Genomic DNA, 26,854 nt, shown 5'->3' on the forward strand with positions numbered 1-26,854 from the left:
CTGTTTACGAGATCGCCAAAGAACTTGCAAATAGATCTTTCCTTTTGAGCACTTGGTGGTAAACTAGCCCAAGTTTTCCATTTGGAGACCAAGAAACTGCATTTTACTCTTGTTAGCCTCATTTTATAAACACTTTAATTAAAATACTATATATTAATATTTTATATTGCTATATTATTTAAATCAATGTTCTCTGAAATTTACATTTTATTAAATTGAGTGCTGTGTTACTGGATGAGCAACTCCATGTTCCCTAATGTGGTCTACTTTCTCCCTGCCCCTTCTTTTTCCTTTATATTTTTAGGTGAATAATGCTACAGCACGTGTAATGACCAATAAGAAGATGGTCACACCATATGCAAATGGTAAGAGATTACAAGTCATCTTCAGAAGGATGTCACTTATTCTTGTATTAATAAGTGAACTTCTGGTAATCAAAGAATCTCTTGATTTCAGTCTTATGGAAGTTTAATTTACAGTAAAGTACTTTACTAAAAGAGTATCCTATTTTTTTTTAAGGTTTTATTTATTTATTTGACAGAGATCACAAGTAAGCAGAGGCAGGCAGAGTGAGGAGGAAGTAGGCTCCCTGCTGAGCAGAAAGCATGAAGTGGGGCTCGATCCCAGGACCCTGAGATCATGACCTGAGCCAAAGGCAGAGACTTAACCCACTGAGCCACGCAGGCGCCCTAGTATCCTATTTTTAAAGTTAAAGCATTTTTAAAGTTAAAGCTTGGAATTAAGCTTAGTTTTTCAGTTACTAAGCTATAATGGTCGCGGTGAAGTTCATACACAAAGCGTAAACACGTCATTTGGGGTGACCTGTTAACGCAGTGGGGTCCCACCAAGGCACTCTCATTTTTAGCTGCTATCATTCCTTGTGGTAGGATAGGCTTGTCTGTAATACGTGCCCACCAGTGCTCACTTTTACTGCTGATCCCTACCCACTCCTGCGCAGGAGTGGAATAATTCTTGATCCCTTGCTCTCCCTCTAAAGGTATGCTCTAGAGATAACAGCCATGGTTCGCATTTGCATGTGTTTTCCATCTTCTGTCCCGGGACTGCATGCTATAGAGGGCGTTTCATACATGTGTCTCAATAAGAAGGGAACCCTGTGAATATTTTGCCTGACAAAAGCAAATGTGTCCACTTAATCTGGACGCATGTTATCTACCTGGGACAGAACTGAATTTGGATCTGCAGTGCCTACTGGTTTTGCCAGCGGTGCTCCAGGGGCTCTTGGGGAGGAGTGGAGAGGAAACCCATGGGTTGGGTCTTGAGGTTTGTAGCAACTCCTTCTCTGTCGTATATTTTAGCGTCCTGCATGGAATTTTATCCAGAATCAAATGGGGTGTTTGCTGCTGCTTTTTAAAAGTTTGACTCTACTGCTAGAATACGATAGTATGTGCTTTAATGTCTTAAGTCAAATACAAGTATCTTAGTATATTCTTGTATGTCTTCAGTAGATACATGTAGCCCAGCTTTTCAAACGGATGGTCCAAATCAGTGTATTTACATTTTCCCTACCCATTTTATCAATGGTATATAATGTGATACCATCACCTCCCCTTTATCTCTTGTTTTTTGTTTGTTTATTTGGTGTTCTGTTTTGGTTTTTTTGTTGTTGTTGTTTTGGTTTTTTTTTTTTTTTAACACTGCTATCACAAGTTTCTGGGATGCCTGGGTGGCTCAGTTCGTTGAGCATCTGCCTGGCTTGGGTCACCTACCCAGGGTCCTGGAATTGAGTCCCACATTGGGCTACTTGCTCAGTGGGGAGCCTGCTTCTCCCTCTGTCAGTCACTCCCCCTGCTTGTGCTCTCCATCTCTCTCTCTGACAAATAAATAAAATCTTAAAACAAAAACAAAAACACAAGTTTCTGCCTTGTAGTAGATTATTACTGCTGCCTTTCCAGTGGGTTATTTTGATAACCCACTGTAAAAAAAAATAGGAAGGAGAAGCAAAATAAGTCAAATTTCCTTTAGATCCAGGGAGAACACTGTCCTAGAAAGAGTCACTGACTGGAATTCAGAAGAGAGAAATTCTACTTCTAGATTTGACTCTTCGTTTTGCTGTATGTCGTTGGGCCATTCTTTTTTAACCTGATACTGTTTTTGTCTCCATTAATAGGCAGTCACAGAATTTTAGCACCTGAAGACTCTATGGAAGTCTTCAAAACCCAGCCCTCTTAGCTTATTATTTAGGAAATTAAACCTGGAGAAGTGTAGTATTTACTTGTTGTCCTGCTGGGACAACAACTTTCTTAACTCTCTCTTTGGGTTTTGTAAAGGTCAAAATATATTGTAAATTGTACCAAACTAAACATATTCGAAGTATTATTGGCCGCATACCATTATATACCAATATTAAAATGTGTATTTATACTTAAGGGAATGCTTAAGTAATAGTGGCATTGGCAGGAAGGAAAAAAGTCATTTTTAAATATTAGTCTAAATTAATATTCAAGCCTAACAGAGCCAAACTTTATAGACCTACAGCTGCTTATGGCTAAAGCTTCTGAGAAGAGTATTCAAGGTGCCTTCTGGTGAATTCTCAGCCAGCAGTTTAATTTATGTTGGCTGAAATAACATGATTTGTCAGGCATTGCAGAACATTGAGTTCTTACAACTCCAGTAGGATTTGAACCGAGGTATTTGCTCAATTTTTATGTGAAATAATGTGCTCATCATCTTTGAGCACCTAAAGTAATGAATGGGGATTGGATTGGTTCAGAATGAATGCCTTTTTTTCTTGAATATTGTCTCCAGTCTTTCAGAAAAATAATGGAGCATGTTTGCTTATTTATGTGTAAAATTCTATGAATATCTATTGATTAATGTTTTCATCTGGAATTCTCCTTAACTGGACGGTAGTACATTTTTCCTTTTTATATAAAATAAAGGGTACTACTTTAGCTAAAATGGCTGATTAACTTAAGTATGTATATTACCAAATAAAATCCATGACATGCATGAAGTTGGGGACATACCTTGCATTTTACTCCTGTGTGTCTCTTCTTACTCACTTGCCTGAGGTTCCAGTGGTAAATCCCAAAGAAGGGGATTTTGGCTTACCCAGATTCCCATCAGCGTGGTATTACTGAACACGGAGTCAAAGATCAGCTCAAACTTGAGCTCAGAGGATACTTTTATAACAGCTAGAGTAGCCAACAACAGTGTGAAGATGGTATATAAAAAAAAGGCATCACGGTGTGGTGTAGAATGACATAGTCTGTCTTTCTCCTCTTTCTAAAAAGAAGGAATACATTCTAAGCAGTTCTGTGAGAGAGACTGTACCAGAGCCCAGGACTCATTTCTATTTCTTGTATTTTTTTGGCCTTCTCTCATTCCCTCCCCATCTCCCTTCGTCCCTCCCAGTTTTTCTCTCCCTCCAGTTTGCACCTGTCCTTGCCCCCACCCCCAGCTCCTCATTATCCCTTCACTGTGCTAGTCCTGCTTAAAGATGCTCAGCTGTGGAAATGTCCTCCCACTCCCTAGAACCCCCCAGCCGGCATCTGCAAAGAAGGTAGTGATGCAGAGCTAAGCCGGGCTGTGCGCCAGGCTCTCTGGAGCCAGCTCGCAGTGCCCTGCTCACCCTCTGCCCTGTGCTCCTCGCGCAGTCTTCAGTGCTCACTCTTCTCTCTTCCACTCCAGGTTGGAAATTAAGCCCCGTCGTTGGAGCTGTATATGGCCCTGAGTTATATGCAGGTAGAAGCTCTTTGATTTTTCTGGTTATGCTAGTTACCTATAACAACGTCTGTTGTTTTTCAGTCTACTATCCCTTTGTAATCTTTTTGCATTTTTTAATTTTTCTTAAATGCAATCAGCATCCAGCTTTCAAGCAGACGTGTCCCTAGGCAATGATGCAGCAGTGCCCCTGTCGGGAAGAGGGGGTATTAACACTTACATTCCTTTAATCAGTAAGTAGCCTATGTTGGCCTGGCATGGATCTTGACTGTTGGGAGGAAACAGTGATGTGTGCTCGTCTTTTTTTCCTCCTCAAGTATAAACTGTAACTGAAGAGGAGGAGACCTTCTCGAGAGAGAGTTAAATGCTGCCACAGTGTCCCGTCCCGCTTAACCTGTGTTAGAATCTGAGATACTAAGATTGCCATGAAGTAGAAATACTTGGGAGAGGTCGGGGCGGGTGAGGACATGTGTAGAACATTTTAATCTGCAATTGATTTTAAAGAAAACCAAAGCAATAGGTGTTAGTGGGATATATGACGTTCTGTGCAAGTCTGCTAGGGGCCCTCTCGTAGAGTATCATTTAGAAGCACCTCCAGAATTCATGGTTCTTCTCCGCTCTGTGGATACCGCTGAAATCATTCTGACCTGAGCCATTTTGCTCCAGTGAAAGATATAATTAAAACAAGTTCAGCGAACGTGGAATAAACGTTTCTGTGTGCTTTCCAAAGGATAAGACATTTAAAATAGACCTTTAGAAACTGCCTACCTCCCTGAGGGCCACAGGATTACAGGGGAGAAGTCGGTTCCCTCTCCCCTTACATTTCTGGGTTAAAACATTTTAGATAAAAGAACAAAATGGACTAATGAAATGTCTAAAGATTATTGTGTGCCTCGGAGGTTGGCACCATGTACAAACACAAAAGACTATTCTTACAAAGAATAATTACTATAATGCGCATAATAACATGTGAAGACAAGATTAATAATTGGCCAGTTAGAGAGTTCATGTCAATCCATGTAAACGGCCCACAGAAGTGAAAAGTCTCATCCCTTAGGACGGTCGTAGTTCTTAGAGCTGCTGGGCCTGTTTCTCACCAGCGGGCGTGTAAACGCCAGAACTGAGAAGGCGCAGAGTGGACTCACTCAAGACGGGTGACGAGCGGGGCGCGCCTCATTGGCTTTGCGTACTGGCTCTCTCCGTTTCTTTCCCCGGAAAGATGGGGCATATATCTTTCAACCTTTCCTGGAGGTGGTTCAAAGCAAGTTGGGATTGTACCCCCTGCGACTGAATGCAAGTTGACATTCCTGTCATATTTTGGGTCTCCCTTTAGTTCCTGGCTTCCCTTACCCGACTGCAGCCACCACGGCGGCCGCTTTCAGAGGAGCCCATCTGAGGGGCAGAGGGCGGACGGTATACGGTGCGGTCCGAGCGGTACCTCCAACAGCCATTCCCGCCTATCCAGGGTAAGCATGAGATTCCAAAATAAGCAGCTGGACAGGAAAGAATACCATGGCCCTCTCACAACTTCTGGGATGTCGCCGTGCCACATCGTAGACATTCTATGAATATTTGTACATTAATGGATTAGATGGCAAGAACCAAAACATACCATCATCAGAATGTAACGTAATACCAATTCGTTATATAAATCTTCATTTTGGCCACCTTAAGCCCTCGTGGTAGTGGCTTAAGACAGCAGCCAGAACTGTCTTGTGTTTACTAGCAGTGTGTTGGCATGGAGTTCACTCAGCATCGCACGAATGCGGATTAACACTACTGCAGAGAACCAAACTAGGAGCTCAAGACCATAGTACGAGACTGCCTCTGCTGTGCTCACCCCCTTACCACCACCCTGTGTCGGGGCTGAGGCTACCACATCGCCCTCCCTTTTGGTTTCACTGCCTGGGCGGTGAGCAGCAGAGCTAGCTACCCACAATGGATTTGCTTTCTTTGTAGGAAACGGATTAAAAGAGGTTAATTCAAAGATGAACCAAGTCCAATTGAATCCAGGGAGAAAGGGAGAAGTAGGAAGAACTAAACCACAGTTGGCTTCTGAATGATGGTAAAACAACTAATGGAGCTGAGCGTCCTTCACCCTTTGAATTTGGTGTGGAGGCTGTCTCATGCAGTGGACTGATTCCATAGCAACAAATCAATCCTTGGCTGTCGAATGGGGGAGAAGGAGCGAAGATGGCAGGTTTTGGTTTTAGTTGTTTCTCAGTGTCAGCCTAAAATGTCTATTTTTATAAAGAGTGGTCTTCAACAAGTTAGTTGTACCAAGGACTTTCCTTTCCTCAAAGAGGTGACATTTGCGCTCTTCATCTTTTCTCTGCCTATGACAGGTTTTCTCCCATATTCTTCCTGAGGAGTAAAAGCAGGGGCGGAGGAGCCTCTTCGTTGCTACTTAGTTAAAACTCAAAGGGGAAGAGCCTCCTTCGTAGGTCCTTTTCTGACAGCAAAATTGGCTTTGAGGTATACTAATGTAGCATTCATTCATAGACCAAATGGACACACCATTAAGGGTCCTCTGTGGCACAGAATTAGAGCAGTTTTATTAGACAAGTATGCATGTTGAAATGGACAGGCTCCAGAAGCTGCTGGAAGGGAACTGCTTTAGAAATAAACTTTTGTTTGCAGTTTATAGATGTTTAACTCCCATGCATTCCATCATCTCCATCCTCTGCCATGACTTGCTTTTAATTTTATTCTTTCTGCTCTCAACTTGACCTCTGACCTTCAACCTCTGACATCTCTTTAAAGAAGTGAATAAAGATACAGTATGATTTCATCAAGAAATACTCATAGTAAAATATAAAAACAAACCTTTCGGAAGTTCTGCACACCAGGAAAATTGCTCATGAGGCGCCATTTCAGTCCAAGATCGTTGACTGTCATGCTTGCAAAGCGATACCTCCCACTCACCAGAAACATGGGACTTCTTTATTTTGTAATCTCCCTGAGTTACTTTATAAAAACCGTTGGATTCGTTCCTATTCGATGTACCTCATTTCAACATACTGGCCAAACTTGAGAACCCATTCTTTGCCAAGTCTGTGTCAGGATTGTGTTCGCTTAAAGATATTTTATCTTTATGTCTAATCATACCAATCTCTGTGCATTACATTGAACACTGATTTCCCATGTTTTCTTTTTTATTAACTAAACCACCGATTTACATGGAAGATGGCAAGGAATAAGTCCAGTATTATATGGGGAATGGCCTAAAATTGCTTTTCAGCTTAGTAAACTAATTTCATCATTAATCATTATGTTCTAGCCTCCTTGTGGCATTTGATTCAGGGAATATTAGAATTCTTCTAGAATTTAGGTGAATATTCCCAGTGAGTGATGCAACTTAGGGTAAACTTCATTCATGTTTTTAATGCCACCACTCTTCTTTGTAGAAGAGATGTTTGTAATCTTTGCCTGTGTGCCCTACTGAAATAGTTGAAGGTTAATTAATTACCACTTGGCTTCAGTGCTTTCCACTCTGTCAGAACAAGTGTCTTTTTGACTCAGATGTAGTGGAGAGGCAGATCACTTTCTAATATCAGGCTTTAACAGCAATTGGAAACTATGAAAAAGAACAGACCGTAGTAGCTAAATGAGCATCACAGACGAGTTCAGCCCGCCTGTTGTGCATGCGATACAAAGGCACAGTATATTGGGGCCGTTGCAAAGTGTGGCCATACTATCCTGTAAACCCAACAAAATATCATTGTAAATAGAATCCGGAAGCTTTCCAGCTACCTGCAAAAAATAAATTGTTTCATATTCAAGTTAAATATGTGATTTAAAGACTTCACTGTAGTTTACTTATTACAACAGAGAGGATAGTGGTGAAAATTATCCAGCTTTCTTAGTTGAATAAACAATAAACAGATCTTCTCATTTAAAATATCCAAATCTTGATTTAACAAATGTGAAGAAGAAAGTCTCACCTTTTATCTCTACTGCTGTTCCATGTCTTTTGATCCCAAAATAATGTTTTGGGGAAAGTCTATATGCAGAAGAATACCTAAAAAGGCTTGAAACCTGTGATTATGATAGTTTAGTGTTGTCCAGGATTTTAAAAATCAAGCAAACAAAAATTCATGTATTTTGTTTGATACAGATTCATTTTTCTAAACAGGCAAATAAACCCTTCTATTCCTAATCAGCTACTTTCTCAGTGTTATCCTTTTAAATAAAACAGGATGATCCTTGGTCATGCCCAGAACCTCAGTTATCAGTTCTATTTTTCAGAGTTCCGTGAATATGCTTATGGTCAAAAAAGAACCCTTAAAATCTTCCAGTTCCTCTCCTTCCCGCTCTGGATTATATTGTTACTATCTGGGATCCCCACTGCACCTTTCAATTCTTGGACCTTGGACCAATCACCTTAACCTTTAGCTCATTATCTCTGCTTGTGAAAGCAATGCATTGTGGGTATTTTTGGTTGTGTTTTTTTTTAATTACATTTCTCTGTTTACTTTGGTCAGAATTGATTGACTTGTTTTTCTGAGGTGTTGCATTGGTTCTTAAAATGCTGAATAATAATACTTTGCATGCTTGTGTGATCAGCCAAATCTTATCGCATGTCTAATGTGCAGGGTAAAAAAAGCAGGTGATGTATGGATATCAGAAAAAAAAATGTACATACTTCTAGGAAACTGAAAACAAATTACTAAATGTAATTTTGAAACATACTCTGCATACAGATCCTGCCCTGATGGAATTCTTTGGGTTCGTTTTTTTCACGTTAAATCCTTCTCTCCGGGCCTCTCCCCACCCCATACACATGCAATCATTTTGAAACTCGGGAAAAATTTCCTCCTAGGGCAAGCTTTTTGGGGGGAAAAAAAAAAAAACAGAACAAAACAAAAACTCCGGGTATGAAAACTTGCTGTTTCTCATCCAGCGGATTTCCAGTAGTTCTCTTAGGCCCTCTGGGAATGCCTTTTATGGTTGTAAATCTTCCTGCAACGATCGAGTAGCCAGGTGTCCCTTCCAGTTGTGCGCTCCTCTCCTCCTCGCACGCACGTCCTGGAGCTGTATAACGTGCCCCCGCACCTGCACGGCCCTCTCACCGATGCGCTGGGCCCCCAGCCCCGGTTCCGTATTCATACATCACCTGCCTGTGTAGAGCGCATGTGCATGCCGCCGTCCTCAATAACCGGAATGTGTTTCTGTTCTTTTGTTTTTTGTTTTTGTTTTTGTGTGGATTTTCTGCAGTGTGGTTTACCAGGACGGATTTTACGGTGCTGACCTCTATGTAAGTACACACACCGGGGCCTTCTCGGCCCCATTCCCTGACAAGCCAGCCTTTTTTTTTCTGTTTCTTTGATTTGGTTCGGTTTGGTTTTTTTTGTTTGTTTGTTTTTTTACATATAATTTGTTTAATTTTTATTTTCTTTTTCCTTGTGGATATATATATATATATATTTATATATTTAAGAATGCAAGCATGCTTCTCTGCCACTGCGCTTGCCCCTGGGTGCAAAAACTGAGCCTTTGGGTTTCCTGATCATTGCTAGAGTCAGTCTACTGGACATATTCTTTTCCCTTCCCCATACCCACAGATGTTCTGTGTCTCAGTGATTTATTTGCGAGATGATCAGCAGGTTTAAAGTCTTTTATTACTGTCGTGTCATGTGCATACATAAATAACAGGATAGTTATAGTAGCTTAAACCAACTCTCTCTTTTCTGCTTTTCTTCTCATTCCATAACCCTCTTTAGATCATTGGAACTTTGATTTACGTAGATGGTAGTAAGGTTTCTGAACTACGTGTTCTCCTGTTTTATATACGTAGAGAGAGTGTTACCCTGTGAAAGGGGTGGAAGGAGCTAATGCCAGCGAAGAACGGGGATGAGGGCAGGAAACCAGACACTCAGTGCTTCCAGCCTTGCTTTATCCAAAAGGTCCACAACTGGCGGGTCTGTTTTCTTAAGAGCCATCCAGAGGGAAATGAGTGGCGTAATTAGCAACCTAGACTCTTCTTACGAACATTTGACTATCACGTAGGATCTGTTGTTTCTGCCAGCCATGTTAACACCATTATTACCCATTCCTGAAACTGTCTTGTTATATCCTGATTGGTTTGTCACAAATTATTTCAAATGTGAACAAAGTGACCTGACTGACAAAGAATCCAAAAGTTTGCGAGCTTTGAAATCTTTTATTAAGACCTCTCCAGATGATCTGTTTCTGAATGCAGGCTTAGTCTAACCACCAAGTAATGACACTTTCTTAAGAAAAACTTGTCAGCATGAAATTATTCCTTGGGCGTGGGTTAGAATTGTCCAGAAATGCTTTCTCCGCCCTCAGCTCCCCAAATCAGTAAGGGCATATACCTCCACAGTGAGCTGTTCCCACAGATTTCTGCCAGAGATTCTATGCAATCAGAAAACTTTAATGCACTTTCAGAATATACTTAGAGGTTCTATGTGTTGCAGGAAGTACAGATAGGATTAAGCAGTCCTCTGGATTACTGTAGGTGATTGGACACACCTGTCCTCTTTGGAGCAGACCTTCCAAGTTTGCCTTAGTTTAACAAATGCTTAAAGGAGTCTTAGCCATGAATTGGTGCAACCCTCTCTCTTCGTTATACACATTTCTTAGAGATTGTGACTTTCCCAGATTAAATCAATTATTTTATAGCCAAGCACAAAACTCAATCCATATTTCATTACCTCTCTCAGTGCTTTAATTAAAATCCACATCTTTCCTCAGATGATTTTCAAGAAGTAATGAAAGATACCTTTTTTTTTTTTTTCCTGGGCTCACAGTGAAACTTGAAGGTTGGGGAAGTACTCCTCCTTTTATACCAAAGGACACTTCTAGATATATGTATTTGCATATGATCTTAGCATGTACATTCTCCCATATACATTAATATCCATATTCTCATAAAACTCATCTCTATGTTATTTAAATTGTTTTCCTAAAATCTGATCTATTAGAGCATGCTTTTCCACTGGAATTATTTCTTAAGTCAAAGGCGTTTATTTTAATTTATTTAATTTTCTCTCTCTCTCTCTCTAATGTTTTCTTCGTTTGGGGATTTTTTTTAAAAGTATGGCTTACTGCTACCTTATTAAGATTTGCCTACTTCCACCTTAAGTGAACCAACCAAATATTTGCTTATAGTTCTCTCATTTCCTTAGTTCACAGTATATGATTTATTAAGAGAGAGATGATTTTTCTGTGCTTACTGAGAAGATACTCTTGAAAAAAATTTTTTTTAAAATCTGACCAGATCACCTTATGAAGATAAACAGAGATAATTTAGTGACCTTGCTGAAATGCTAGTTTGACCAGTGGTGCTTTCTTAACAAAAAGAATTAATCATAATGTTATCGTCATTTCTTAGTTCCTATCTTAAAGCAGTCACTTGGAGGGAAAAGTTGGTCCCCAGTGCCGCGGTCCGATCCGTGGCTCGGGGAGCTTGGTATTCCCACCTCAGCTGTGAGGGAGTGAGGGATGCTTCTTACACACACACACACACACAGACACACACACACACACAGACACACACACACACACACACACACTTTCCTTGAGTCTGTTCTGCTTCTCTCTGTACATTTTCCCACCCGTGGAGATCTGTCCATATACACGGAGTCCTTGTTTCCTCAGAAATAACAGATGAGCGATAGGACGAGTGAAGGGTTTTTTCTCTCCCCGGAGTGCACCGACCCAGAGCTTGAAGGAACATCATGGGGGAAAAGAGTTGAAGCTGCCCGTTTTGTCTTACATTATACTAATTTAGGCTGTTAATTGTGGAGTTGTTGGTTTTTTGGGGTTTTTTTGGTTGTTTTTTTTATTTTTATTTTTTTAACTCTCTTTCCCTGTTCTGTTGTTAGTCCGTAACCCCTGCTGGCCATTTGCTTCCTTCTGTTTCTCCCGTGGCACTTTCCTCTCCGGAGGACTGATCTGGCAGTTGTGCCACAGTTTGTAAAGAGACCCCAGAGAGGAGGCTTGACTGTAGCAGAGAGATCGTGAGTCCTCCCCGCCCCTCTTTTTTCTTGACCAGTCAGCAAGGCAGGGTCCACCCTAATTCACTTTTGAGAGGGATAACAACCTGCTCCTAATTTTTACCCTGTGAAAAGCATGCTTGCATCCAAAGGAAAGAAAAGGCTGGTGGGCCCCTTAGCGGGCTTTTTGTATGATTGTTTTCCTTCCACAGCTGTGTTTTTTGAACTGCTCTTCCTGTGTTCTGTTATAGAATAGTCTTACAGGAACCAATCATTAGCGCTAAAATACCTCAGGTAGGAGCGCCAGTGTGACCTGCCGATCAATCAGATTGTGGATTGCAGTGAACAGATTGAACTATACTAACCATTCCAGCTCCACGTTAGAGATGGGAACAGAGGCTTTTTTGGACAACCGAGACTTGTGAGCGTGTGATCTAGGCCCTGCCACCCCAGCCGCGCACGGTCAAGATCTGTGTGGAACGGCGCCTCCCCCGAAATTAAGTGCTGCCGTCCCATGGCCGCTGCCCGCGCCAGGCGGGTGCTGTGCACTGTCCCATCACTGCCGCCTCTTTCAGTTTGTCAATCGCATTTATCCACCGTGTTCAAACTGGGCTTTTCTACTTGCAGATCTTAGCAGGTGGGGGCATCTTCCCGCCACCGTGAAAGAAAGGAAAGGGAGAAGTCGAGTCTATGCAGGGCAGGAGTCCTGAATCCCCCAGCTGGGCCCCACACTGAGACCACAGTAGTGATTGGACCGTGCCATTCCCTAAGTTTGAAGTTGCCTAAAATTCTAGACCCACTGGGACTCTAAAACTTGGAACTTGGATTCCCCTGGCCCTCTTTGCCTTTCTCCTTAGAGCAAGGTCAGTGGGTTCATTTGGATAATAGTGCACTGTTAGGTGTGCCGACAGCTGGATGGCTAGGGAAGGAGAGACGCAGACAGCCTGTCCCAGTTTGGCCAGTGCCTTTTTGTGCCTACCCAGCGAGATTTGGGAGATGAACTAATTTGGGGAGATGTGAGATAGTAGGGTATTTGAGAGGTTTGATTCATGAAAGATCATCTCTCCTCTACCATGGAAGTCATAAGTGGAAGATAAGAAGTTGATCATGACCATTCTTCCCTTCACCCCAATTTAAAATGATAATAAAATAAAATTTCAATACTTCTCTTTAAGACCTTCTCATATCTACTTTTCAAAGTAGATAGGTCACTGTCAAAAACAGTAACAATATTCTCATTATTACAGGTGTTGGTATTCACATCTGTGTTAACTCACATTTAATCTGGGTGCCGTATCGCCACAGAAGAACAGTGTTCTAAGAGCCCCTTCTGCAGGGTCCGTCTACAGCAGTAGCCCTCAGCTGGAGTAGGGAGGAGGCGAGAGGAGGAAGGGGTCAGCGTCAGGCAGGGACAGAGAAAGTGATGCCCAGAGACACAACTCAACCCGAGCTCCTTGGGCTAGATCTCTGCCCCCCGTAGTGACTCTAAGCACCACACCTGCCTTTCTCTGCGCCCACCCACCCCCAGGCCCCTCATTCTATAAATCTGTACACCACATGCAGAGAACAAGCTTTCATGTTGTCTGCTGGTCTTGAAATACTCTTCTCAGTGTCACATAATGTCACCGTCTTCCAGGTAGAAAGAAGGTGTCTTGACATCACATGCTCACTAAAGTCCTGTTTTAATGTAAATCTGAAACAAAAATATAATCAAATTAATGGCTAGGTTGAACTCAAGACAAGGGGAATGTCTGCCCCTGTGAGATCATGCTAATGGACAATGCAGATGAAGGTCAAGTATGGGAGAGGTAGATAAGTAGAGCTCTAACGTTTTCTTCTGGTTAAAACAGAACTGTTTTAGAAAAGTCCTGTGGTCAGTGTGGCAACACTATGAAGTTAATTAAATCATAAAACCAGTTCAGAGTAGAGGAGAGAATCCCTAGCAGGTGTTTATGGATCCTGGAGAGCTGAGACTTGAACAACATAAGGATCTTAAAGGTAACCACGCTTTCCCGGGAAAGAGCTGGAAGCGGAAGTTAGGGATGTGTCACAGATATGTGGAAAGACAGACTGCTTAAGCCCAGGAACTATGTCTGAAGAACCCTGGGTCAGAATGGATGGCTGGTGCCCAAGGGCCGGCACCCAAGCTCGCGGGGTCAGGAAGGGCTCATAGGGGAGTGATAAAGTATCTGGCCTACCCCTTTTGGGAACACTCCAGAGGCATTCACAAAAGGAATAAGAAAGCAGTCCTGTAAAGGGGCACATGTGTGTTTGGACCAGGCTCAGCCAGCCCTGGATCAAGTGGATCCAGCCCTCAGGGTTCCGAAAAGCAGTCCGTGTGTGCCCTCCTACACTAGGGTGTGCCGTGGCCATGCTAATCCCCGTTTTTTGTTTTATTTCAAATCACACACAGATAGAGTCTGCAAACTGCTTCAGATCCAACAGGTCTGATTGTGTGTAAATACATATGTCCTTTTTAATTTTTATTCTTAATGGTTGCTTCAGTTTTGCATCAGTGCATGGTTAAAAGCAATACACATCAGCTATTTCATGACTTCATATCTCCAAATGAATTATTTCTCCTCTTTTTTTTTTTTTGTTTGTTTGTTTGTGCAGTCAGCTGAAGACATGTTAACATCTCACTCTAAATCTCTCAGTGGAGTCTCTGTTCCCTTCTCTGATATAACAGATGGGTTACTGCTTGTTATAATTATTAACATTGTGGTGTGGGCCAGGGCGAGGGCGGGCGACCTTGACTATTTCTTTGGGCTGGGGAGGGCCAGTCGTTAGGGTCTGGAATGTTAACTCAAGTGGTGACTGACTGTTTCCGTAATGGCAGGTGGTTGTGGCTGCACGTTCTAGTAATTGAGGCTGTGTACTTCACCGAGCTTGTGGTAGAGCCTAGGGCAAACCGCTGTCCCAAGAGAATGCTGGGATAGATAGAGTTAGCCGATACGAGTCTGAACGTGGTGATTTTGCTGGTTGTTTTAGCTCCAGATGTTGGCATGCTTAGTTTTTAATGTGATTAATAAATGTGGCGCCATACCCCCCCCCACGCCTGACCCCTGTCTCTCCTACTCCCTTCCCCTCCCTGTTCTTTTGGAAAAACTTAAGAAACAGTAATGAAAACCTCGGTGTTTCAAACTGCACTTGGTTCTCATGTTCTATAAAAGATTGCAGACTTGCTAGCAGAGGTAAAATTTGGGGGAAAAAAACATTTCTCGGCCTGGAAGCTTGATGCACTCCAAAATTGGAGTCGAAATACATACATCTGAATTTTCTTTGTCTCACAGTTTTTGGTATCTTTTGTTTAAAGCAGCAGCAGAGATGCTCTGGTGAGACTGTATCTGAGAGAAATAAATCCATGTTATACAATTTGACTTTTCTAATTTGGGGACAGTCACGGATGAATGACCAAATTAATGTATTAGACTCTTATCTGCCCCCCTCCTTTAAAGGGCCTCCTTGTAGCACCACTGTACAGTAATTAGGAGCGTAGTCATTGAAATACCAGCTTTTAAAAAAAAAAAAATCAGTGTAGTTTTTCCTAATGCTGATATGCTTCTCAGGCCTTTTGTTGGCAGTAAGATTATTTGTATCCCTGTTCCATTTTCCTGAATTTAAATAGCAAAGAACCTCATCACATTCAAACTCCAAAGTCTGAGTTCACTTATAGCAGAAGGCGACCGTGGCAGATAGCCTCTCCCCGTCTCCTCCTGGTGTGGAAGGAAGCCTCTTTCCCATGGTCTGATCCATTTTGAATTGTTTTGGTTAACAATAACATTACCCCTAAACCATTGCAGTTCTGATGGCTTCTTACAGGCCAAGGAAGGAGAGGGGAAGTGGTTCTCTCAGTCACCTCATTCAGAACCTCTTTTTCCGGAATTAGGGCCCTACCTTTCAGAGCTATGGTTCGATAGACTCCCCAGTATCTCCGACTTGACTGAGACTTTCGGAGAGGTCAGTACTTTTGAACCTCAGAGTCCCTTCATGAGAACGTAGACTCTGCCCTATGGCATAGAACTTCAGTTTTTAAAAATGTTTTGCTCAGGTAAACATAAATTGGGCTTTAACTGCTTTTATTACCTTGCCTTTTTAAATTTTTAAAGATCGTTTTGATGCTTGGAGGAACACGAAGGAGACAAACCACATACCGCGCGCTTGCCACATTACCCTGTTTACAGGCGGTTTTACGAAAATCAGCCCAGCTGTAAACTTCACACCAGCAAACTTCAGTCCTAAACTTAAAGGAATCATCTGTAGTTATAATGAAGAATTGAGCCTTTTAAGGTTCATTTAAAGCTCAAAATTTCAACTATAAAGATTAGCCTGTTGCTTTAACAGATGTTTTTCCTGCTTTATATCCTCTTTAGAAGTTTAAACAAGGAATAAGGTAAAGAGACCCTTTAGTTCACGTACAACGTGTATATGTGTAGGTCAATCTAGTTACAGACACAGATACAGCAGGGGATATGACAGAGCCTGGGGTGTGTAGCTTTGCCCAAAATAGCCTGGCCTGCCCGTTCCCGTACACCTGGCTGGATGTCAAAGAGAACGTGTTGACCACACAGCCCCGAGGGTGCTTCCTGCCATGGTAGATGGCTACCGTTTTATTGTCAGTGTTCAGTTATATTCATTTGAATCTTCTGATTTATTATATGGTTATCTGCGGACAAATATGTAATTGAGAAAGAAACGTTTGCTTTTCTGAGTGATTCACTTGAAGAAGAAAGAGGAGTCGTGCATGACTCCTGATGTTCAGTGAGGGCCACTCAGTGCACGTCTGCCTCTCCGTGGGCTGGTGTCACACGGCGTCTGTCTAGAGAGCGGGAGGCCCTGTTCCCCCGTGAGGCGGTATGTCCACTGGAGAGCATGAGTGAAAGGCTGTAGTCTGAGTGCACCGGCTGAACACTGTTACATCGGACAGTGGGAAGACAGTAATAAAAATTCACCCCTGAATTAGGTTTAGGTGAAATAGATAAATGCTAGAAGGGCAAAGAAGAGGAAGCCATAGGGCTTGCCACTTTTTAAAAATAGCCTGTCTCGTGTGGCATTCACTGTTGTGATTATCTTCGAAATACTGAATGGGAGGACACCTTTGGGGTGTTTGTTTCCCCTAAACTGAGGGGAAGAAACAGGACGTGGGACAGAAGGTCTCCAGGACTGAGAGGAGATTGGGCCCGTTGGCAGAACAGCCCCAGAGCCTGCTATGAGACGGGCGCGTCAGACTCCGAATCTTCTGGGAGAGGAGAATAAATGCAGTTAAATGCCCAGGGCGTGGGAGGAGGACTTCCTCCCCTAGGAGAGTCCCACTGCAGGCTCCTCGGCCGTTTGTAATGTCATTTGTCTCAGTCTGAAGTGTAGATCGGAGCTGGCAGGCAGGCTTTGTCTCTGAAGGGCCAAGTGGTGAATATTTTGGGCTTGGAGCCCGGATGGTCTCTTCACACCTGCGTCCAGAAGCAGGTGGCGAGCTGCGTCGGCTCCCAGATCGAAGTTTGCCCGCCCCGATCTACACTGGGTTTGCCTTCTCCATGGTACCTGGTTATCTTAGCCTCTCGGCAAATGTGCGAGGCCTGAGGAGCCCAGCCTTGCAGAGGACCTTTCCACGACCTACTGTGATCTCCATAGTCTGGGCAGTAAAGCCACGGGAGAGCCTCAAGTTAACACATGCAGATTTAGTATGTCCTAGTTCTGTGATTTACATTCCCCACCCGGTAGAGTCCCCCAGCTCCCTGCACATATTTGCCCTGTTGAAAGCCCCAGCCAAGACTGTGAAGAAAGATGGATCTGGAATCCTGCCTTCGTTTCTTAAATCGGAGACCGGGTCCTGTGGGGAGAGTTTACTTCTGCTACCGTCCCGGACCAGAAGGCGCATCCCTGTGCCGGGCGGAGCTCCGTTCTGTGCCAGAGGAATGATGACATGCAGACCGAGGCAGTTTGAAACATTCTCCCACGTGTGTGTCTGTGTTCGTGTCTGTCCCCGTGTCACTGTGCGCGTATGTCTGCGTGTGGGCGGGTGTGTGTTCGTCTGGCCCCGGGGTGGGGGGGAGAGGTATCTGTAAAGTCAGTTCTCTTCTCTCCTGTAGGGCGGATATGCAGCCTACAGATACGCCCAGCCCGCCACTGCGACCGCGGCCACAGCTGCCGCCGCCGCTGCCGCCGCCTACAGCGATGGGTGAGTGCCGCCCGCGCCCTCCTGTCCCCACTGCCCGCATGGCTGCCCACATAGGCCCCCCATGCGGGGTTTCCGTGGGCCAGAGGCCACTCCGGTGCTCCTGCGTGTTCTCCTTGTCCCTTTTCTGGCCGTGACCCCGCCTCACCCCCAACTCCTTCCTTTCCCGGGTTTATAGAGGTCCTTGAGAATTCCTCCCAGTTAGCGCATTTGGGAAGAGAAGGAGAAAGTTCCCCAGTAACATTCCAGGCCCCGAGTTCCCCGCAAGTGTCTAGCATAGTAAACCCTCTCGTGCTCGATCTCTCTGATGGCGTTTCTTCTTTCCAGTTACGGCAGGGTGTACACAGCCGACCCCTACCATGCCCTCGCCCCTGCCGCTAGCTATGGAGTTGGCGCTGTGGTGAGTATCACGCGTGCCCTTTGTTTCTTAACCGCTTGACTCTTTTTTAACATGTACCTGCAGATTCCAAAAGATCTAAAGCGGTGATAAATTCAGCCCTTCTTCCGTTGCCAAAGTCCTGAAGCCACAGAGGACTGTCTGGAAGGTTCACATCGCCTTCTTTCCCTGTGTGTTGTAGTGTGAGCCGCTTGGCCTGGTTAAGGGCAGAGAGGAAGGAGTGGTGACAGTCTTCCCTGAGTCCCGGCATCATTTGGGAGAGAAAGAAAGGAACAGGTTGACGTTTTCTACTGGCTCTGCGGTCAGATGCATGCCTGTGGCTGTTTCATTGATAGGTATTAGGAGAAGATGTAGGGGTACGAGACTTTCCAGCTTTCACACCAAGCTTTTCCAAAAACGGACATTAGTTGCAGATGCTGATACCAAAGACTGTCCCTGCCATTCCTGAGCCTTCTGGCAGCTAGTGCTAGAAATGACCCAGTGAATGCCTTACATTTTTTTATCAGTAACATTTGTGGCAAAATAGGGTCTTTTCCTGGAAGGGTAGGAAAGGTCCATAGAGCTCATCTAAAATAACTCCCCACAGCCACCCCCAGTCCCCTCCAGTCGAATGGAATCCTCACGGCTGTATTTCTGGAGGCCTCCAGGCTGCAGCCTGCGCAGTCTGTGGTTCCACAGCAACACGCCTAACATTCTCGGCCGGGCAGCAGCCTGAGAACGCACACAGAGGTGTGTGACGGGGAGGCAGAGTGAGAAGTAAAATTTAAGACTTAGAGGAATATGAGAGAACCTGTCATTTTTCACACTCAGTTTCCCCTGATAGGAAGATTTGTGGGAGGAAGTATCCGGGCCCTAAGGGAATGGAGGTGTGGAATTGAGGTAAAGACGGACAGAATAAAGTTGGTGACGGAAGTTCCTGAGATACGTGCTAAAAGATAAGTCCAATCCTGATAAAGGAACAAAAAAGCCCAGTTAAAGCTCCAGATAGAAGTAAACTCAGGTATGTCCACGGGCAGCCTACTTGGCATATATTCTAGATTACAGAGGAGCTCGAATAAATCGGAAGGTTGACTCCGGTTTAAATCCAGCCCCGTCTCAGACATGGGACGTGACCGCTGGTGGTCGGAGGAGCCTCTTCCCCATGGACAGGTGACATGGACGCAGGTGAAATCAGCTAGCTGCTTCAGGTCACGATTGTGATGTGATCGAGGTAAACAAACACTCTCGTTCTTTTAAGCGTCACAGTATTTACAGAGCTGGTTTTAAACTGTATTGAGTTTCCCTTCTGTGCCAATGGCTGTAAATAATGGAACAAAGCATTGCTGTACTCTCTTGAGACCGTCAGGTCCTGGGTAAGCGTTCTGGGCTCCGGCTTGAGCATCTTAGAGGCAGAAGTCGGTTTCCTGACTCCGCTGCCCTAGGTAGCATCTTACCAGTTGCTTCCAACTCCCTTTTCAGGACATTTTCCGTGCTTCTCTCATCAACCTTTAATTATTTTTATGTCTTTAATCACTGCAGGCGAGTTTATACCGAGGTGGCTACAGCCGATTTGCCCCCTACTGAAGTGACGTGAGACCCTGCAAATGGGACAGCCCCCCAGTTCATGAGGCCTGGCTATTGCAATATTTACTAGTAGAGGAACTCTATAGCAAGATGAAGAGGAAAACAAACAAACAAACAAAAAAACACAAAAAAAGAGAGAATACTTTTTTATACCTCACTATGTTCTTTGAATATGTATTTTCCTTTACATTTCTGCCTTTAATTCTTTTGTTCCAAAGATTGTGCATTTTTTTCTTTTTATTTTCTTTTTTTTTTTTTAACTGTGGTAAAAAAAAAAAAAAATAATGCATTTCCATGTCTGTATGTCCGTGCTTAGCTTATTCTGTCAATCACGGAAGAGGCAGTTAATGAGGAAGGGGAGACCCTAAGAGCTGACGAATGCATGTGATCAGAAATCAGCGGACAGAGCTACCAAAGTGTATGCGGTGCTGAGTGGCTGGGGGGCGAGCACACGTGGAGGAGATCTTTCTGCACCAGGATGTTCTTCTGGTCTTCTGAGTTTCTGGTCTCCGGCAGGCAGTTCTGATGGGCTGTGGCTGGAATCCACATGCTGATAGACGACAGGAATTTGTGCTTGCAAAGCACGAGGATTAAAAAGACACTTTTCTCTTCCCTCCTGTCTTCTCCATCCTTTCTACAATCATCTTACCTGCACAGCCTGAGACAGTTGGCATCGTCTTTGGAATTATAGTATTAATATTTCCAAACATGCTCTCAGACTGTGGCTAATAAACACCTCATTAGGAAACTGATCTCAAAATGAACTCTGGAGTGTGAAAAAGACGATTCTCTTCTTTCCTAGCACTCCTGCTGGGCTTCTTCCCCTTTCTCTGAACCACAGCTTAGCTCATCTGTCCTTCTATGAACTCCCTGCTCCCGAGTCCTCAAGAGTCAGGAATTTAGGACCCAGGGACAGGAGAATAAATAGCCAGCGACCACATTTCTCAGCTGGAGGGTTAGAAGTACGAAGTGTCGGCAGCCAGTAAAGAGGGTAAGGAAGAGAAAAGGGATCTCGGATGATGTCCGGCAGGGCTCTGATATTCCTGTGCTTTCTCTGGCCTCAGGAGGTCAGTACAAGGTATGAAGCATACGAAGAGTGTTGGCAAAAGATGAAGCACCGACTCCTGGGGCGGCTGTCCCTGGAAGTTTGTGGTGATCAGGGCGTGTAAGGGCAGGCAAAGGTACTTTGTACTAACTAGCTCCAAAGCCATAGGAATTTCCATCTTCCAGAGCATTCTGTGAGCCACTTCTCTGTCCATGGTCTTGAGCTCCCATGGCCTCTCCGCCCGGCTCGTCATTATTCCTCCAAAGACACCCACCCGAGCACTTGACCCCTTGGCATACATGAACACTACAGGACACAAAATCCAGAGCCCCTGGGGTTCCTCCCCTCCCCTAGTGGAAGGAGGGTGTGACCTGGCAAAGATCTCATGTTGCCAGAAAGAGTTGTGCGGTGGCCACTGCGGCAAGTCACTCCTGTGGTCCCCCAGCTTTGACTTCACGCATATAGACAAAGTAGGGGAGAAGGCGTTTCTCTTCTAGCTACTAGCTGTCAGCGATAAAGGCAAGGGTCCTGCAGCATTTCCAAAACGAAGGCATTAGAAAACAGAAAAGCACGGTCTGTTTGGCTCCCTGGTCTATTCACATTGGTACTAGGGTGACCTCTCACCCAAGGGATAGCTGCTAAAGGGAGTAATTCAGAGACATGGAGCTTCCGGTTTGTTATGGGTTTGTTTTCCATTTGTTTTGTTGTTTTGTTTTGTTTTGTTTTGTTTTTACTCCTGCCTCCACACATGTTCTTGACTGATAACTGATTCATGTCCCTGAATTAAAATGACTGACCTATGACAGCATCAAGCATTCTTTGTAAGCAGAGTGATCTATCCGGGAGGGACTGGCCTGTTGTGTAAAGTACATGCCTTCTCCCCCTGTGGAGCCCCTCTCTGCCGATGACTGGGGGAGAGGCTTTCCCTGGAATGAGGGAGACATCAAGGAAGCTAGAGGCCTCGAGGCAATCTTACTGATGCTGGGGAGGAAGGCATGGACTAGGGGACATCAAACTGCCCCGGGCCATTGGCCATTTTTATGGGTTCCCCTCCCCAAGCCAAAGTTTGGTTCGTTGCTGTTAAGACAATTTTTGTTGTATGTATATAAATATTTTAGTTAGAGGAAGGGGCTTGGGATGTGGGGCTTTCATTGTTCTAGGAAATGGGGGCAGGGAAGATTTTTTTGTCTTTTCTTTTGCTTTTGTTTTGAGGGAGAGCTTTTACTCACTAAAGAAAGAGAAATTTCATGTCATGTTCAAATAGGGGCCATTCACAGAAATGGCAAGCCACCGCGCAGTGGAGACAAGGCCAAATTTTAAATGGTTGTGTCTGTAGCAGGGGAGGAGAATAGGGCACTGAGTTTAGTATTTTTCTCTTCATTTTTCCAAGAAAGAGACAAGAATGGCGGGCAAGGTAGAGAAGGCAGCTCCCACTTTTAAAAGAGGTAGAAGCTCGAGCTTGGGCTGCCTTTACTGCATTTCAGTTCAGCTGGTTCTGGCTGAGGACTCGGCAGGCAAGCTCTGTGCGTTCTGCTACATTTCTAGGGATGGTTGTAACACGGCTTCCTCCAGCTCCTTTTTCTAAGGGAGGCAAAGCAGACTTCCGCTTTCGCTCAAGGGCCTCTGCTCTTCAGCGTCAGCACCGAGAGTAGGAGCTCTTGTGAGCGCCCAGATGAGAGCACAGCGGCCTCCCCACTCCCTTGGAGCTCTGAGACTCCGCCCAGCCGGCTTCACCGGAGGCAGGTTCCTCGAAGCACCAGTGCTTGTCCGCTCCTGGCTGTGATTCCCGTTGGACTAGGAAACAGAGGCGGAAGAGAGTTTGGCATCTGTGGGTCGTTAGAGGATGCTGGTTGATGATTCCAAAAAACACCGCTGCTGAGTCACAGCACGTGAATGATTTCCACAGCTTTACTATAGCTCACGACGTGGACTTGCATACTTAGCGTCTTACTCCTAGAAGCCGGCCTCCTGTAAGGAGACCGCTAGCGAAAACCTTTATCGCCTGACCCTCTTTCGGCCCAGAGAGCTAACCTTCGGTCCTTTCCGGAATCCGTGTTCGTGGCTCAGCTCCCGTGAACCCAGCTCAGCCACTGCAACTCACCATTTTTAAGGCTCTCAGGTTTCCCCAGACTTCCCATCACCACCATCCTCCGACAGCCACGGGTGGGATTGAGCCAATGTTATTTTTCCTTGAAAAAGAAGGGGTCTGGGGCCCACCTCTTAGTTCAAGGGGAGCTAGTGGAGATTATTCAATAGAAACCAGTGGTAGCCGCTTTTCCTCAAAAGTCTAACTCCTCAGGGGCTGAACCGCTCTTACTTTAGGTTCCCGTTCCTATTCCTAGCGATGTCGCAGACACGTGGGTGAGCACTACCCCCATCACCAGTCACTTAGCTTCCAGGTGGGAGGGACGTCCTAAACTCGGGATTGAAGCCGCCCGAGGGTCTGCCAGAAGGGCTTCATAACCCCCCTTCCCTGGGACAGGACAGCGGGGGGCCCAGTGGGGGCCCCTCTGGGAGGCGCCCGGGCCAGGAGCGCGGAGGGAAACGACCCGCGCCCTCCCCTCTCGCCCAGCCCGGCCTCCTCTGCTGCTTGCAACCTCTAGCACAGCAACATTTGCAGAATTGCAGATCCCCGCCCCCACCGCAATGATAGGAAGAAAGGGACTTCGGGGGTGGGGAAGGAATAGTGGTGTTTTAAAAAGCATTCGTTACCTGTTTGCACTGTTTTAAGATAGGAAGAAAGAATAGTGGGCGAGGTGAACATCAGACGTAAATCTGTGTTTTTGTTTTGTCACGCTCTTGAAAATGTCTGGCCATCTGTAGTACACACCAGTGAGACTTGGTTCTGTTACATAAAACACTATTTTTTTTCTTTTCTTTTCTTTTTTTTTTTTTTTTTTTGGTAATGTCACTGTCCAGAAGCCTCTTCCCTCCCTTTCCCTTTTCCTGTGTACTTCCTCCATACTTGCTTTACTGATCACCCAGGCGATAGCCATCCAGGAGCTAGAGCGTGGAGCGGGACCCTCTCCGGGTGGGCGCCGGGTGTCCTCAGCCAGCGCCCGCCCCCCCGCCCGGTGTAGTGAGCGCCGTCGAGTCCGGGCACCTGCCTTTCAGATAAGGCTTTCGGCCCCGGCTGCGGCCTGGTCTCCAGTTCCTGAATCAGATGCTCTAGGAATGAGGAGCCGAGGGCGCGGGGGAATCTCTCAAGTTACCCAGGTTGGCTGTAGGAGCTGTTCTCCTCCCCGTTACCGGACTGTAGCCAGTGAACAGTTTACTCAGGAAAACGGTAGATCAACTCAGCCATGGTAGTGCTGGTCGGCAGGGACTGGTAACCGAGAGAGCCGCTCGTCAGCCAAAACGCAAGCCTTGCCTTTAAGGAGACTGCCCTTGGGGGGCCCGGTCGGCTCGGGCTCGCGGTCACACGCGGGGCGGAAAGGGACCGTCAGTCCTCTTCCCCTACCCCCCACCCCCCACCCCCTGGCCCCGGTTACGGACGCCAGGCTCCCAGGGGGTACGTGCGTTTTTGAATTTTTTAAAAAGACTTTTGGTTTGGTTTTTCTGGGGACTGATAAGTGCTTTAAGCAACGTCTATACCCCGTCGAGACTCCCAGCTTAGCCATTTTCTTGTGTTTTTCTGTTCACAGTATTTTCGTGTGTGTGTGCTTGTTTGGGCAGCTCATTTTGGCTGTATTATATATCGAGTGATGAATTGATCCTCTTTTTTTTTACCCTAAGGGATATGAATTGTTTTTTTATCTTGTGTTATAATTCTGCTTTGTGAATGGCTGGAGCAAACCTGGGGCCTGACACACGTCAGCCGGGGCTGCGAAGTGCGGATGGGGCTGGTGGGGTTGCCTTGTCCCGGACAGGCTGGCCTCCCTGCGTCTCTGAGCTTTTCAGTCCGAATTTCTGCAAGGCTAAAAACGCCACAGAACCTCTCCTCTTCTCCCCACTCCCCATGGCAGGGACTGGACCATCCCGACATACGACACGCAGCTTCCCCGGCCCCTCCCACTGCCATGGCGAAACAGGTACCTTTGGGGCGTGGGGGCATCACGTGGGATGCTTGTGTAACCACCTCGCCTTCTCTCCCCACCCCCCACCCCCAGAGTCACTTCCTAGGACACCCGAGCTGCTTGCCCAGGGTCCTGTTTCCCAGCAAACCCCAGAGAAGCACCCCGGGGCTTTGTGACAGTCTCTAACTCCCTCCCCTTCTCGTTAAGAATCATATTGTATAGTAGCTTTCGGACCATACAGTATTCATTGGGTTACTCCTATTATTATCAAGTAGCTGGAATTGTGAAGGTCGGAGTAGTTAGATCTTTAGCTTTTATTCCTTATTTTTTTGTATTACTATCCATGTGTATAAATTATTGATCATGTTGCTGGCTTTTATAAACTCTAAGCGAAGGAGGAGGAGCGCCGCCTCTGCCTTTGCAAACGGTAATGAAGCACTGTTTTTAAATAAAAGAGAGAAACACCATTCTTTGGCCTCTGTGTGTTGATTTGGGGGGGGGGATCCCCGGTTCCCTCTTCCTGAGGCTCAGAACCTCCACTTGGGATTTGACTTTGAAAGTTGGTGGGAAGAGGAGGCGAGGCAAAGCACAGCGCAGCGCACCGTGGACAGACGCCCTCAGGGTCGCGCGGAGCCGTGGGGGACATGAGACCCAAGGCTGGCGCAGCCTGAGAGCCTCTCTGTGAATTCCTCCAGGCTTGGCAGGAGCTGGTGTTGGTTCACCAGCTGCTGTCCCCCTCTCGTGCTCTCCTGGACTCCTGGCCTAGGTTCAGTGCTCCTAACCGTGGGGTCCTGCTGGCCCTTCTACCCAGGCCTTCTCACCTGCCCCCCTGTGACTGCCTTCCCCACTGAAGCTCCAAAAGTTTCCAGGGCCCTTTGCTTGGCCCTCAGGTCACCCGGCTTTCCATGTCCTGGAGGAGCTGATGCCATCGCTGCATGGGGCCCCCTGGAAGCATGTTTGCTTCTAATTCTAGACGCCATCTGAGTCCACACCCCTTCGTTCCCCCTGTCTCTTGTTCCATGCAAGAGACCGTCCTCACCTCCTGAGCCGACCCTACCTAGCGCTTGCACCACGTCCTTCTGGGGACCTTGCTTTGTCGTGCCCTCCCGCAAGGTCCACCTGCTACTGCCTACGAGTTAGTAGGAAAAGTATTAGCATTTAAACATGCTTATACCTTGAACACGTTTTAAAAATAGTTAACACAAGATCCCAGGTCCTCTCCTACATGACGAACTCCCGGAATGGAATAAGTTTCTGCCCGCTGACTCCAGGTCCTGTGTTCCCTCGGGCGGGAAACTGAACAAAGGTTGGCCATGATCAGGTGAAAACCCAGAGGGGCAAAGAGAAAGGAGTGCCGAATCTCGCCCCGAGGGAAGGTGTCCCCCAACCTTGGTCTCGAGCATTTGCCCCTTCGAGGTCTGTTTTCCCTGCCGCCTTGCCCGTCCTCCGTGCCCTGGGCACACGCAACTCAAGCGGCACCGACTCCTGAGCCTGGAACACACACACCCCCATGCAAACCCCCTGGGCGCCCGCATCCAGCTCTGCCCTCTGCCCCCCTGCATGCTCCCCGCAGAGCCGCCCTGGCCTACCTTCTGCCTCTCGGCCAAGCTCATTCCCGCCCCAGGCACTGGGCCCTAGCTGCTCCCCCCACCCCGCTTTGGAACCCTGGCGCCCCCTCTCATTCTTCTGGGCTCCAGTTAAACCCTGCCCCCCACCCATAAGGGAGCCTCCCCTGCCCAGCCCCCCCATTTGACCTCCTTCCCTGCACTTAACCGCTCTTAGAGGATCTCAAGTCAGCTATTTCTCGCTTCTCACTCCTTGCACGGGACTCCGGGACTCCGTTATGAGCAGGTAAGATCCGGGAGGGGCGGGGGCAGACAGCCTCGCCCACTGCGCGGGCCCAGGGCCTGGGCTCCAGGTAAAAGCTCAATGGCCCGACCCCAGCCTTCCGCACCTTCCTCTTCTACCCAGCTAGTCGTCTGCACTTTGGCCTGATTTCTCCTTCTCAAATAAATG

General features: G+C 46.0%; 1 protein-coding gene across 24 annotated transcripts in view; it reads left to right on the forward strand.

Moving 5' to 3' along the window:
• The window catches only part of RBFOX2 (RNA binding fox-1 homolog 2), a 272,463-nt gene extending 247,158 nt beyond the window's left edge, over positions 1–25,305 (forward strand). For 9 of the 24 annotated variants that reach the window (XM_045083944.1, XM_045083943.1, XM_045083932.1 and 6 more), the window contains 9 exons: positions 305–365; positions 3,652–3,705; positions 3,825–3,917; positions 5,006–5,150; positions 8,902–8,941; positions 14,059–14,090; positions 17,732–17,820; positions 18,145–18,217; positions 19,733–25,305. In XM_045083944.1, coding sequence (XP_044939879.1) covers positions 305–365; positions 3,652–3,705; positions 3,825–3,917; positions 5,006–5,150; positions 8,902–8,941; positions 14,059–14,090; positions 17,732–17,820; positions 18,145–18,217; positions 19,733–19,787 — 642 coding nt within the window. In that variant the 3' untranslated portion in view covers positions 19,788–25,305. Of the gene's footprint in view, positions 1–304; positions 366–3,651; positions 3,706–3,824; positions 3,918–5,005; positions 5,151–5,643; positions 8,520–8,901; positions 8,942–11,896; positions 11,940–14,058; positions 14,091–14,261; positions 17,600–17,731; positions 17,821–18,144; positions 18,218–19,732 lie in introns of those variants that run through there. The other 15 variants (XM_045083947.1, XM_045083946.1, XM_045083939.1 and 12 more) reach the window with 10 other exon arrangements.
• The last annotated feature ends 1,549 nt before the right edge of the window (positions 25,306–26,854 follow it).

This window comes from Mustela putorius, unplaced genomic scaffold, assembly GCF_011764305.1.
Source record: "Mustela putorius furo isolate JIRA1106 unplaced genomic scaffold, ASM1176430v1.1 tig00000738_pilon_pilon_pilon, whole genome shotgun sequence".
In the NCBI taxonomy this organism is placed as follows: Eukaryota; Metazoa; Chordata; class Mammalia; order Carnivora; family Mustelidae; genus Mustela; species Mustela putorius.